General features: G+C 49.0%; 1 protein-coding gene across 1 annotated transcript; it reads right to left on the reverse strand.

The window, feature by feature from the left end:
* Positions 1–11,374: 11,374 nt before the first annotated feature.
* LOC309602561 (cyclin-dependent kinase 4 inhibitor B-like) lies at positions 11,375–14,366 on the reverse strand (the record flags this gene model as incomplete). Its single annotated transcript, XM_082336222.1, has 2 exons — positions 11,375–11,683; positions 14,223–14,366. 2 exons carry the CDS (start codon positions 14,364–14,366, stop codon positions 11,375–11,377), a joined length of 453 nt encoding a protein of 150 aa, XP_082192348.1.
* Positions 14,367–15,390: the final 1,024 nt, after the last annotated feature.

Genomic DNA, 15,390 nt, shown 5'->3' on the forward strand with positions numbered 1-15,390 from the left:
AGCAGGTACATAAGCTTTTTAGCATGCTAGTCTTGTTCTGTTAGACACCCAGTCTCCTGCTGTGAAAGCCTTTACATTACACATATACTCCGAAGCAGAAACAGTACAGGTGCTTTTCAGGTACTGGGGAAAATAGCTTAACCAACTTCCCATATTTCCTGGTATTTTTTTGAAAAACCTGGATTGCAGGAGCCAGAGCTTGAAGCTTGACAGTAAGAAGGTTACAAATGTAACATGCCTCCTACTACCTTTACTACCAAATCAGATGGCTGGCCTTAAAAATGGTTTTCATTGTTGTCTTTGCCCCCTAAGACAGTTTTAGTGAAATGGATTGGAGCCATAAAGTTCATATTTGGATGTTCTAAGAGAAAGTTGGGTTTCCGTTTTCAATCCTCCTTGGGTTTTTTTACATTCCGTAGTGACATATGAAGGTGATTGTGTTAATTTTCTTGTTTTATATACTGAGTACTTACAGTGTCACAGGACAGTATGGCACAGAGCAGGTCCATAACTTTGTGGGTTTTGTTAGACATTTCTGTCTTCGTACGATAACGCTAGGTAAGGATAAGGAATTCACTGGATGGCTGTGTCCAAAGAGTTACAGTCAATAGCTCAATGTCCAAGTGGAAACCAGTAACAAGCAGTGTCCCTCAAGGGTCTGTACTTGGGCCAATACTATGTAATATCTTCATCAGTGACATAAAACAGAGGGATTGAGTTTGTGGATGACACCAAGCTGAGCGGTGCAGTTGACACACCTGAGGGACGGGATGCCATCCAGAGGGACCTGGATAAGCTCCAGCGGTGGGCCCATGTGAACCTTAGGGGGTTCAACAAGGCCAAGTGCAAGGTCTTGTACCTGGGTCAGGGCAACCCCTGGTATCAATACAGGCTGGGGGATGAAGGGATTGAGAGCAGCCCTGTGGAGAAGGACTTGGGGGTACTGGTGGGTGAAAAGCTGGACATGAGCTGGCAATGTGCTCTCGGACACCAGAAAGCCAACTGTATCCTGGGCTGCATCAAAAGAAGCGTGGCCAGCAGGTTGAGGGAGGTGATTGTCCCTCTCCTCTGCTCTGGTGAGACCCTACCTGCAGTGCTGCATCCAGCTCTGGGGTCCTCAGCACAGGAAAGACATGGACCTGCGGGAGCGGGTCCACAGCAGGGCCACAAAAATGATGACAGGGATGGAACACCTCTGCTATGAGGAAAGGCTGAGAGAGTTCGGGTTGTTCAGCCTGGAGAAGAGAAGGCTCCAGGGAGGCCTTATTGCAGCCTTTCAGTACTTAAAGCCATTCTCAGTAAGAAAGATGGAGGGAGACTTTTCCCCAGGGCATGCAGCAATAGGACAAGGGGCAACAGTTTTAAACTGAAAGGTGGTAGACTTAGGTTGGACATAGCAATTTTTTTATGGTGAGGGTGGTGAGACACTGGAACAGGTTGCCCAGTGAGGCTGTGGATGCCCCATCATTAGGAGTGTTCAAGGCCAGGTTGGACAAGGCTCTGAGCAACCTGATCTAGTGAAAGATGTCCCTGCCCATGGCAGGTGGATTGGGCTAGATGAGCTTCGAAGGTCCCTTCCAACCCAAACCATTCTATGATTCTATGATACCTACTTGCTCTGTCAACATAAGCTTTGTATCTGAAGGTGTCTCATGCGGAATTAATATAAAGTCAGTAACACAGTGGTAGTGTGTAGTGTGGTTTTGCAAAGTTTAGCATACGTTTTATATTCTTTGAAATGTATTGGGAGATATTTGTCCAGCAGACTACACGACAGAGGTGCTAACTGGCAAGAAAAGCATAGATAATGTTTAATTATATAAAGACAGGCCAAATAACTGGTTTTAATTGTCTTTCTAAACAGTCCCAAGAAAGGTATCAAATTTATTGTAGGAAGTACTGCAGGTATGATAGAGAACAAGAAGATACAAATTTAATGTACTGCATTACTAAAACCAAATAAAACCAAATAAAACCAAATAAAACACTCTAGCAGAGAACAGCGGCCATTCTTAGACTCAAAATGTCTCTGATTTGACAAGAGTGAGACAATGACACGCAGAGGACTTCGTTGATGGAAACCACCTCTCTTCTGTTTGACTGTCTCTCCATGACAATTTTATTTTTTACAACCATTATTCAGTCCATTGGCTGTGATGGAGTGCCTTCTGTTGCATAGTATTTACACTGCTCCTATACTGTAACATCATAAACAGTGTTAACAAATACTAACTTGAGGTTCTTGATAAATACATATTGGCTTGGTAAGTGGCTTACCAGGATATAGGATGCTAAATTGTTGCTGTTGCCTAGGTTTCAAACATCTCAGACTCCAAAATGAATGCCTCTCAAGGTCAACTGCTGTCATTGCTCCTCTTACAGAAACCTTGTGTCTTCTGTCTGTTAAACATAACCTGTGATACACTTACCACTACAGTTTTACACTGACATCTCTTATGCCAAAATGGTCTCTTAAAAAATTAACAAAGCTTTCAGCAGGACCTTTCAGGACCTGGCTGGTTTCTCTGTATGTTTTCCAAACCCTTATATTTTAAAGCCTCATTTAAACAGTGGCTACTTCAACACAGGTGCTTAAATAGTGAGCACTGAAGCAAATGAGGCAAAGTAAATTGCATGTCTCATGCAAGATGGATTAGAACTGTGGAAAGCCTAGCAAAGTATTAGCTGATGAAATTAAACCTTACAATTTTCAACCCTACCTCTCATTCTCCACTGGAACTGTCCTAAACTGACTCATTGATTTGTATGGACTGAATACTTTCAAGGCTTTTGGGGAAAAGAGATCACCCCTAGAGGCAGCAGGAGCTGCTGAAGAACAGGTCAGTCTCTCAGGCTCCTGTGTGGCATTTACCTTGGGGGAATAGAGAAATGCAGCTGGGAAACAGTGGGTATATTAGAAACAAATGCTAAATGCCTTATTTTCTTCCTCACGTGTATGGAGGGGAGACTGAATCCAAGTGAGTGATTGTAAATAGCACACGTACACAAAGCAGGAGGCATGCCAGTATTACTCAAGGACTGGGAAACACAGAACCGGTAGAGAACTGGTCCCTTGTAAAATTTTCCACTGGGCTCCAAAGGAAATGCCAGAGCTTGGAACTACATGAAAGGCCTAGATCCACACAGGCCACAAGCAGAAGCGTCACTGCAGAGTAGGTTCAACACGCAAATCATGAATGCAACAGGAAGACATACACCCAGTCGCCAGAGCTTTTGTCCAACTGTCCCTCCAGTGGCATTCGTTAGGAGTTCTGCTTCATCTTGGCGCACGTGTCACAGGCAACAGATCTCCTTCTGCTTTGACTGAAGATCCTTCTAGATCTGGACTCGGCAGCATTCAGACCCAAACAGCCCTTGTCCATATTCCAAGCCAGCACCCCACACTTACCTGTATCATGAGCATTTGCTCTCACTGACTGTGGAGTTGCTATTGTGTCCTACCCTGCTTCTCACTGATTGTTTGGATGTTGTATTTTGCTTACCCCAGCTATCCAAGGCTTTTAAAGTCATACAATCATAGAATCGTAGAATCATAGAATACCAGGTTGGAAGGGACCTCGAGGATCATCTGGTCCAACCTTTCTAGCACAATCTAGATGAGATGACCCAGCACCATGTCCAGCTGAGTCTTAAACGTGTTCAGTGTAGCGGAGCCAACCACTTCCCTGGGGAGATTATTCCAATGATTGACTGTTCTCATTGTGAAAAATTTACCTCTCGTGTCCAGTCAGAATCTCCCTGGGAGTAACTTGTATCCGTTACCCCTTGTCCTCACCATGTGACTCCTTGTAAAAAGGGAGTCTCCATCTTCTTTGTAACTACCCTTTAAGTACTGGTACGAGGTGATGAGATCACCTCTAAGCCTCCTTTTCTCAAGACTGAACAAACCCAGCTCTCTCAGCCTATCCTCATGCAGCAGGCTTGCCAGACCCTTGATCATCTTGGTGGCCCTTCTCTGGACCCCCTCCAGCCTGTCCACATCTTTTTTGCATAGCGGGGACCAGAACTGTACACAGTATTCCAGGTGTCCTTTTCTCTTGGAGGAGATCTCCATTTATTTTGCTTGGCGCAGCCTCCAGAGTGTGCGTGTGTTAACAGTGTAATGCACTGATGCCAATGTAATATTGCAGGTTCAAATATGGTACAAACTAGACCGTGAGGCAGGCCATGAGATTTACCCTTTTTCTCCCTTTTCTGTTTCCTCTAAATCATTCTGTGCAGCCTAACATTGATCTATCTTGCTAAAGTAAGATTGCCCACTCATATCTCAATTTCACTTAGCTAACACTTCACCCTATTTCATACTAACAACATCCAAAGCATCTGTCAGCATCAGCACAGGTGGCATGTGACATCAGAATTCAGTTTTTATATTAGTATTCAAAACAGACCTCAGAGCAGTTGGGGTTCCCAGAACTGTAACCAGTAAGAGAGTACTTTGTTTATTGAAACCAGCTGAGTATCAGTAAGGAGAGAAATTAATTCAGGAGGTGCTCAGCACTGGGCGGGATCAGCCCTCTAAGACGGAAACTCTGGCTTAACTGTTTTAACGACTGCTTCCTCTCCCCACTGTCATTGCAGTACTGACTGAAGCAGGACAGTGCAAGAGAATTGAAATTAACGTTTAATCACTCTTTTGCAAAAGTTTGCAATTTTTTATTTATATAATTGTCAAATTCTCCACCACCTTTGCTATGAATTGGCTCAGGCAATTTGTGGTGCAAAGCCATGTGTGACTAGGCATACTTGGAAATACATTTTCTGTTTGAACATCTGGGTGTCATAGACGAGGCCTGGCTGCACAAATTTAGGAGATTACGAAGATTCCCATCTAGAATTATTCACACGTATTGGTGGGATTTTTCAACTCCCTACAGTGCATCTGCTGTTCCCCATCATTCCTACCCCTCCCTGGTGCTTATTTTTGTTCGGCTCCTATGCACATGGAACTCCTCTTTAGGCTTCCTCATTTCACAGAACCAGAAGGAAAAAAAAACATGCAGTCCCTTCCCCAAACAGAACAGCTTCCACCATATTAACGAGTTAAAGCAGGCCATGAAAGGGTGCAATGTGGCATCAGCACCATGGGGCTGCATGGCCAAGTGACAGGAGAAAAAGGCTTTTCCTTACCACACCTGTGAAAAACTAAGTCTGCCAGCTGCCCAGGAACTGCACTCCAAAAGAAAAGCAATTTAGTTTTCAGCAGTCTTGAATTGATTCTGGAATTGACCCTATTTCTGTGGGCAAAACTTTAGGCTGACAAAATCAAACTTTGGATTGTCTGTTTTCTGCTAATTCTTGTAAATGAACAATAAAGTCATTGTTCAACAGCCTAATTCCTAACATACAACTGGCCATCTGGATGTCTTGATCTTTGTTGAACTGTATGGCAGAAAATAACACTAGTTCGGTGTTTTTACTGAAAGACGGTAAAAAGATTCTCTGTAGGTAAGAAAGCCCACACTTAACTCTGTATCACTATTTTCTGTTGCCTTTCAATTTTATTCTCATGATACCAGGCAGTAAGGTTGCTCTTGTGATTGCTCTTGTGATTACCACTGAATACATAACCTGCTTCCAGAAGCCTTAGGCAGGTATGAATGACACTACGAATCCTCTGACTCAGTCTTCTACTCAGGGCAGGGCAAGAGAAATGCTTTATGGTCTCATTAGCAACATCAGAAAACAGAGTGTTTTAAATTCATGTGGAATAAATCTGAGTTCCTCCATCTTTTAATTAACATAATCTATTTTTTCCATGGCTATGTAGACTGGGATTTTCTAGAAAGTGTTGTTGACTGGCATGAAATGCAGAAGTAACTTCCGCATATATTTTCTGTGAACCAGCTTGCTGGACTAGTCTGTTTGCAGAATGTTCTTTTTGGAGAACATACACCTCTAAGTATTTTCAAATGTCCTGCCTTAGGGTGGGGCATTCCTCATGGAATCAGGTTTCTTCTGCACATTATTTAGCGTGACATTTGGTGAAACAATTTGCCTTGCTAACAGTGAACAGAACTGCATGAACATTTACTGAAAACAACCACAGAAGGAGCATATATGCAAATGAAGTACATTCATAAATTGTAACACCTTGTGTGCTTCTGTACAGCTGTAGAAAAGGAATGGAGGATGCAGATCTGTAGAATATCTTGATGTCCACAGTGTTGAATAGCATTGCTTAGGGGAACAACATGAGTTAAAAAAAACAGTGGTTTCTGTGTACATCTGAAAAAGAGAGAAAACAATTAAGTTTGGGCACAATGTTTGATCCCCAGATTTAGCAACATATGGAACCAAGAATAATGCCTGTAGCAAGTGAAACATATTTTACAGGACAGATGAAGTCTGTCCAGTTGTTTGGTTTCCTACAGTATGGTTCCTCTAGCACAAGGAAGAAGACATTTGATCTCATGGAAGTCTTTTAACTTGACCTTAGAATCTGTGTTTTATTCATTAGGGCTTTATAGGAAGCAGCTTTTGTATGGGCTTTTATTCACTGTGTAAGAAGGTTCTGAAATACCTTTTATTTGTTTTCATACCGCAGACAAACATTTTAAAACCTTCTTTTGCATCTGCCTGAAGATAAGCCAGCAAGATAAGCCAGTGGGAGGAAGGTGATGGTAGGAGTTGCTTTCCCCTTAAAGTGCATGTGAGGACGACAGTGGAATTAGCTCTGTCCTTGGACCTGATCCATATTTCATACAAATTCTCCACTCCATGGTGTTATTAGTACCTTGGCTTGACTCTTATTTCCTTCTCTTGCCCTTAGGCTGCGCAGGGCCTAAGGGGAAAACATGTACAGAACAACGTAAAGCTAGCAGTGTTCAAATGCTTGATCTCCGGAGGCAAGGAATGCTCTCTATCCCATGATTTCCACCAAACAGGGTGCACTGTCTAATCGTAACTGCCACTGATCATCAGCCCCATGCATTGGATGTCTGCAGGGATGGGCTTTGTTTTAGAAACCACACAAAACCATTGACCTGGGTTGGGATGGGATGGGGTAGAGGTAAATGTCTGTTGTGCATCCTTGCAGACTTAGGCAGACTCTGCCATGTTTGTCTGCCCTTTCTCCAGGCACCTCTTCCCTGAGCTGGACCTGCCTCTCTTCCCCCTGTTCTGGACACCCTGTGCCTCTGCCCCATCCTCCCACCTCTCAATATACCTGTTTTCTTACCTTTTTACCCAGTCCGTGCTGTCAACGACCAGCAACATGAGGAGAAAAAGATGCTTATCTTGGGACTTTCCCCACCTGGGAGATCAAACAGTTATGTTCTAGATTACCACTCTCACCTCCTCAAGTAGCAATGTCTTTGTTCCGAAATGACGTGTAGGAGGCTGTTTCCTGAGAAGAGTGACTACGTCACTGGCAGCGTGAGCTACCTAGTTCGGTGGTAGGAAGTAGGGTATTTCTAATACCGTGACCTCTCCTGATGGTGTGAGCTGAACTCTGAATGTCTTGTCCCCTTGGTCCCTTGTGGAAACCCTCTCCCTGGTTGCACAGCCCCTGGCTGGAGCAGTAGGTGCAAACAGGGCTTCTCACAGCCCACCTTCAGTCCTGAGGTCACACTCGCTACCAGGAGTGATGCTGGGTCTAGTGGCAAACATTGGTGTACCTTTCTGTAAGGCAACCTGGAGCCTCTAGTTGCAAGGTTCTTGGTTTTCAACACCTGAGGACCACCTCTCATTTCATTTCCCCTTCCTGGGCTTTCTTCAGCACAGAAACACTTTCTTAGCAAGTGTTTCTACCAAAAGCGTGCAGGTATTTATGAGCACATGGTAACAAAGAGAGAGAAATGTGGAGAAATTTGTCCTCTGGTCTGTTTTCCACAGAGAGAAAGAGTATTCTGTCTTAACTTCTGTTTGTACAGTATATTAAAGTATTCCTACCTCTTTTTCCTGTAAGTTTGGGAAAGGAAACAAAAACCAAAAAAAAAAAAAAAAGAAAGAAAGAAAGAAATGGTGATTTACTTCAGTGAGTGTCAGATTAGGATTGATTGAGACTGGATTTAAAAAAAAAAATCTAGAGCCACTAGGCAGATCATCCCTCATCTCTACTGCTGGGAGTGATTGCCCCACCAGAGCTCTTGTAAGATATGAATGTCGTCAGAGGTCCTCTCTCTAGCACCAGGTCCTGTGGCTTACCTGTCCCATCTTCAAATTCCTCACTTTCTTCTATGAGGGCTCTGAGCATTTCCATTTTCCTCCTGAGACTCACAGTGCTTGAGGCCTATTTTCTATGTAAGTAGGCAGTGAGGTTAATGTATTTCCACACCTTTGGCCCAGGCAAGGTCAGGTGATCACTTTCTTTCCTAAAATGCTTTTTGTTTTTCACTTCTGTGAAGCTTTCAAAGACTGTGAGCACAATATGCAAAGCTCTTAGACCAAAGATGCAAAGACCTTAGATGCAAAGACCTTTAGACATAATAAACTTTGATAAATGTAGGTGTATTTAAAGGGGATGATGCTTGTTGTAAAGCTTGGGAGTCATGTTCTCAGAGAGTAAATTTCTGGAATGTGTAGTAGAAAACACTTTGTTTTTCTAAATGCCACTACACCTGAAGATATTTTTATTAAAAAAATAAAAGCTTGACACAGGACACCACAATGGAAAATATCTAGTTGAATTATTCAGATGCTGGGGTTCACACGCAATTGAAGCGTGCTTTGTAACACATAGTGCTGCTGGCTCCGTGTCCCAAGAGTGAACATTTACAACAGAAAGGAAAACAGTATAAAGCTGCTACCTCAATGTGATGAATCTATCTTTTTAAAGACTTTTTACAGAGGCAAAAAAGTTGTGAATGTTTTTTCACAGAGATTGGGCTGGACACTTGGAGGGAAAAGCTTTTTCTATACTTTCCTAAGCAGTGCAAATTCTTCCTTTGCTTCCCTATTCGTGGTGGCAGCAGTAAAAGGAGAGGTGCTCCGGCCGATGAATGCCTTGCCCGTTCAGTCGCGTACCGCAGGTACACCGGCTCCAAAATCACCGTGCATCACTCCGTCCCAAAAACTCTTCATCCTCTTCAGATGACTTCTCAAGGAAGTTTGGGGCTTGGCCAAAGCGCCTGTGAAAGTCACGCTCTTTCGGTGCGGCTTTCCCGGGTGGGGAGAGGCTGTGTGGAACCCCCGTGGGCACCCCGGTGTGAACGCCTCTCCCCTGCCATGTTTCTGAAGGGACGCCCCGGGGCTCTGCCCCTCCTTCCCGCGGGGAAGGGGGCTCCTTCGGTGGGCAGCCTGCGGGCAGGGCGGCGGGCAGCGGGGGCCGGGGCGCCGCGGGGAGCCGGGAAGGGAGGGATGCTCCGCGCCGCGCCGCAGCGGCCGGGGTCGGACGGCAGCTCGGACGGGTCGGGCCACCACCTGCCCCCAGGCCCCAGCATCGCAAGGCTGAGCGGGGCTCCCGCCTGCAAGCAAGCCGCGGGGGGGGAGAAGAAAAACCCATTCATCCCACCCGCCTTGCCCCCGCCCCAGACCGATTTGCTGACCCCTCCTCCGCCGACCGCCAAACGCCCCCTGGGGCGGGGATCGCTCTCGATGTGTCCCCCAAAGAGATAGGAAATAACCTTTTTTTTTTTTGAGGAGTGATTTTTTTTTTTTTTTTCCATCCCGCTCCCCCTTCAATTTAAAGAAATGAGGGGCAAAAAGCCCTTCGTTGGTAAACTAGAGGCGAACCGACGGGGCGTTGGAGCGCTTCTGCCGCCCTCGTCGTCTGTGCAAAGTGCAGGCTCCTCAGCACGGGCAACAAAAACACCAGCGTATCTGCGGGAATCGGAAAGAAATAGCCTTCAGGCACAGTATGCGCCCGTGGTGCCTTATTCTGCACTGGGTGATTGCCGCCGTTTTTTTAGCAGTAAAAAGGAAAAAAAAATCTTCTGCTTTTAAAAAGATCGTAAAGTCATGCGAAGGTACGAAGTGCAAGTGAACTTTCCTGTTGCTCTGTAAGCGTTGTTTAAAATACGGAAATTAACAAGTTTCATGGATGTTTTTAACTCGAGTATGTACTTCCGTGAATAATACACATCAGCGTATAAGCCCCGTGTATCCGACCTGCGTGAATGCGTTGTGTGTATGTGTACGTATTTATGCACGGACACAAAAAATGTAAGCGACGAACAAAGTTGAAATAAATAACACCGCCCAACACTGAGTAATGCTGCGTATAGGACCGTTTAATAGTCGAACACAAGGATTGTGGGTTTTTTAAGCCAACCTCTTTGATATTTTGCTGTTGAATAAGAACAGCTATTTCATCACACATGAGTGGTATGAACACTGGGCAGACGACGGCAATCGCGTAGGAAAACCAGAGGCAATGCCTGTGAAGAGATTCAGATTTGCAACCAAGCTCGGCCAAGTGGTTTTGTTTCCAAGTGCCTGGTTTAGAGACCCGGAAAGCTGTCTTAAAAATACCGAGCTCGTTGCCCAGATCTTCTGAACGAAGGAGGTATCTCCAGATGTTAACACTACGCAGTAGCCAAACGATTACCAATTGGTTTCTCACATGAATAGCCTTCCTTGAGCACACCTATACAAAATACTTGTAGTAGTTCCCAAATTGTAATCTCGATCAGTATTAAATATTTTAAGACTTTCTAAGTTGAGCGGAGTGATGAGGGGAGAAGATTTGAAGGTGAAACAAATTTGTAAATGGGATGGCTAATGTGTTCACTATTTCTGTATAAAAGAATCTCAAGGTATCACTAAAATGCAAAGCTCTCCAGGGTTGGGCGATAATTAATAGAATCAGTACTGTCGTGAATAAGACAAGTATCTGATGGAGATCAAGGCAGTGGCTTGCAGGGCAGTGAGCAAGCCGCTAAGGGAAACGGAGCGTTCTCACTTCTTTAAACCGCATCATTTTAACAATAAGCGGAGAAGGGAAACGACGAATTTTCTTTTTTCCCCCTGGAGCACCGGAGAACCGCTTGCTGCTTCTCCTCCGCCCGCCGGGGAGCCTGCGGGGCCGGCGGGGAGGACCAGGAGCGCTCCCCGCGGCCGTGTTTTGCTTCTTTCCCCTTTTTCTCAGAAAATTCAGCAGCATGCGTCGCCTGGCAGAAGCAGGACACGGAGTGCCGGGGGTGGGCGGGAGGAGCTCTGGGGCAGAGGGGCAGGGGGAGACCCTCCCCCATCAGCCGGGACCCCGGCAGCGCCGCCAGCCGTCAGCACTTGCGGGGTGCCTCGACGGCGGGGGCGGGGGGACCCGCCCGGTGGTACCTGCCGCGGCGATGGGCGCGGGGGACGAGGGGAGAGGGTCTCGGCGCGGGGGGGGAAGCGGAGGGCGGCTGCCGCCGGGGCTTCGGGCGCTGCGGCGAGGGGGGGGGGCGCGGCGGGCAGCGGGCGGCGGGGGGTGTCATCCCGCAGCCCCCTCGGCGGCCGGCCCGGCTCCCCGGGCGGCGGCGGGGAGGGGCGGCGGCTGGCGCAGGTAGCGGCCCACCGGTCCGTGCGGGCCCCCCGCCGCCACGTCGAGGGGGAGGCGGCCGCGGCCGTCGGGCAGGTCGAGGCGGGCCCCGGCGCGGTGCAGGACCGCCAGCGTCTCCAGGAAGCCGGCGCGGGCCGCGTCGTGCGCCGGGAGGCAGCCGGTCCGCGGGTCGGGGCGGTTGGGGTCGGCTCCGCGCTGCAGCAGCAGCTCGGCCACCCGCGGGCTGCCCAGCATCATCACCTGCGGGGAGAGACAGCGTCAGCCCCGCGCCCGCGGAGCACCGCCGAGGTCCGCGGCTGCGGAGAGCCGGGGGGGGGGGGGGGGGGGGGGCGGCGACGGCGGCGGCTGGGAGGCTGCGGGGCTGGGGCATCGTTTCCTGGGCACAGTGTGCCTTGGGGCACCATTTCCCCGTGTCAGCTGGTGGCAGCTGTGACCCGCATAAAGGCCCACGGCTGCACTCGACGGTCCTTACGGGTCCTTTCCAACCTGAGACAGTCTATGATAAATTAAAATATTATCTACGACGCCTGTGGTTTCCAAACTAGGGACTAGATATGCTTATATTCTGTTCCACGTCTTACACCATTTATATATACCACCGTATATATGGTACCTGTGCTGCGTGTACATATATATGTGCGCACATATATATACACCTGTGTACATATATATACACAATATAAATGTCATCTATATACACCATTTATATGTACCATTTATTATACCATAAATAGCGTGTGTGATTAAATTAGGTTTAGATTAGATACCAGGAAAAAATTCATCACGGAGAGAGCAGTTAACAGGCTGCCCAGGGAAGCGGTGCAATCACAGTCTCTGGAAGCGTTCAAAAAAACGTGTGGATGTGGTGCTTAGGGACATGGTTTAGGGGTGGACCTGGCAGTGACACGTTAACGGTCGGACTCGATGATCTCGGAGGTCCTTTCCAACCTTAATGATTCTATATATATGTACGCACACCGCAAGTACCACATATACCATGGTATATATAAATGGTATAAAATATATACGCATTATAGAATATAGAATACAGAATATAGAATATAGAATCATAATAATATGATAGTATAATGTACATAATAGCAATATAACAATACACACACACAGTACGCGTTCTGTGACAGCCCTGGGGAGCCTTGCATTAAGCCCCCTGCCACCTCGGGTGCGTCTCCGGTTGCCCGATGCCCAGCGCAGCGGCAGCCCCCCAGCCGCGGCCGGGCCGGGCGTTTGGGTGGGACGGCCCCGGCAGCCGCGCAGCTCTTCTCGGTGCCCGGCGGGGGTTTACCCCCTCCTGAGTCCTGGGTCAGCCGTTTCGCTCTCCCTCAGCTCTGGCTACACCTGCGCTGCTCCCCGCAGGAGCGAGGAAAGCTGTTCAGCGCCCGTGGCTGATGCACGAAGCTTTGCTGCTGAACCCTAATGCCACTCCACAGCTGAACCAAAAGCAGAAACTTCTGGCAAGGTCTGACCATGCACGACCGAACAGGAGCACCCCACAAACAAACAAATAAAACCAACCAACCAAGAAACAAAAGAAAATGGCACTTGGGGTTTTACCTCTCGCATTCTCCTGGCCATTTTCAGTGGAATTTTAACGCCCATAAATTGAATCTTAACACTGTAGAAAATACCTTGAGACAATAGGTTTTCTCATTATTTTCTTTCTCGGGAGAATTCGGTTATGGGCTACAAATATTTTGTTTTATTTCTGATACAAAAGCGAAAATGTTTATAAATTTAATAATTTATAAATTCCTATAGAGGTTAAGTTTTTCAGAAAGATAAAGGGACTCCACATGTCAGAGTGGCAGCCATTTTGCAAAGTGCTGGTAAGGAAAACAGAACTTAGTCTCACTCTGAAATGAGGGGAGGAAAGAGAAAATTTACAACGATTTGGAGACCCTTTTCATCTGGAATTTGAACCTACAACAGAAACAAAACGAATAATTTTCTAGGTGCCTTTCTCAGTAACTTACTTTAGAAAAATATTTCCGTTTCCCTGTAAAGTGCAAGGACTAAAATGGCTGTTCAGCTTAGCTGCTGAATCATTAAATATGTTGCTTCAAATGACAGGTCGAGAAAACCTTTTCATGAAATACACAACTCCATTTTAAATCACAGTACATTAATCGTTCAACGAGCATTTAAAAACTTTCAGCTTAAATATGTCGATTAATATAACACACTTCTAGCTCTCAAAATGGCTGGAAAGCAACTCCACTACACACTGGTACTTGCAATATCTATCGATGAATACTACCACTATTGATGAATAGTGAATATTAAAAAGACTAATAATAATAGTGACGACTGCTAATAAATACCTAGTTTCAAGTAACAATTTCTACTGAGTGACTACACCGTTTTCTGCGCCATTCTTTCACATTAAAATACTAGTAAAGGACCCCACTTCAATTTCCTTGGGGAAAAAGACCGATTAAGGTTATATTTAAAACTAACAAACAAACAAACAAGAAAAGTTAATCGAAGCGCAGTCAACTCCCTGAACCCAGCTAGAAGCGGATTTTGCAAGCCTACTTCTCTTTTTAAGTACCCTCTAGCATAATTCGTTTGCTGCCAGCGGTGCCCCTCTAAACGCCATTTGCAGGAGGGAGAGGGTCCAGAAAAGCGCCCGCTGGTATTCGGGCAGCTGCGGCTGGAGCCCGGGTCCGATAATAGCTGTAACAATTCATTCAAAACCCCGGATCCCGCCCCCCGCCAGCGTGGCGGAGGACAGCTCCCCCCAGCCCCCGGTGCTCCGTACCTGGAGCGGGGTCCTCCCGAAGCGGTTGGTCCCGTTGGGATCCGCGCCCGCGTCCAGAAGCTTCTGCACCTCCCCGCAGTCCCCGCGGGCGGCGGCGCTGCACAACCGGTCGCCGGAGCCGTCGCCCCGGGGGGACCCCTCCATCGCCCCCGCCGGCACGACCCGCCCGGCCGCCCCTGCCTTTCCCTCTCCCCCGGCCGGTACCTCGCCCGCGGCCACTCCGCCCCAGCTCCTCCCCGCCGAAGGCAGCGGCCTCCCCCGAGCCCCCCAGCGGGGCAGGCGGCCCTCGGGCACGGCCCCCCGTACCCCCCCGGCGCCCAGCCCGGGCGGGGCAGGGCCGCTGCAGCAGCCCCCCGAGCGCGGAGGGGAGGGCGGTGCTGGAGGCTGCGGTGAAATCCGCGGGCCCTCCTGGGGGGACGCGGGGCAGGCACGGCGGGGTGCGGGCAGGCTGCTCCGCGAGCTGAGAGGCGGCGGCAGCCCCGCACCCCCCGGGGAAGGCGATTTAACTCCCCCCCCCCCCCCCCCCCGGGAGCGCGGTGCGGGGGCTGCCTCCCTCCGGGGGTGCCGTCGGTGCGGGAGAAGGAAGGGGATGGGGGCTGCGGCCCTGCGCCCCCCACCCCTCCCCGCATCGGGGTGGGGTGAAGGCTTCTGCGGGCCGCCCGGGCTGGCCGCAGCTGCCCCGGCCCGGGCAGGTGGGACGCGCCCCGCGGTTATCTTGCGCGGGGCGGACGGGGCAACCAGAGCCTTCCCGGGGCAGAGAGGGACTCTGGTGCGAGGGGTGGGTTTGGCTCCTGCCTCCGGAGCGGGGGGCCCTGCCCTGCCCCGAGCCCCTCCGAGCGGTGGGTCTGGGGTCCGTCCCTCCGCCCCGCCGCCGGCCGGGAGCGGGCGGCCCGGATGAGGAAGAGCGCCGTGCCCGCAGGAAGTCTGCCATCCACCCGCGGGGCCGGCGGCGGGGGACCGCTGCGCCCCGGCCCTGCGGCGGCCCTTCGCGGGCAGGAAAACGGCGGCGAGACCGAGCCGGGATAAGGTACGGCCCCGGCCCGGCAGCCGGAGGCTGGGCAGGGCCTCGCCTCGCTGCCGCTGTCAAGGTCTCCAAAAAACAAGCACCTGACTCCTCCCCCCGCTTTCCGCCCTCCCCCTCATCCCTCCTGGACAAAGCGGGTCCCCG

Source organism: Platalea leucorodia, assembly GCF_965183815.1.
Source record: "Platalea leucorodia genome assembly, chromosome: Z".
Classification (NCBI taxonomy): domain Eukaryota; kingdom Metazoa; phylum Chordata; class Aves; order Pelecaniformes; family Threskiornithidae; genus Platalea; species Platalea leucorodia.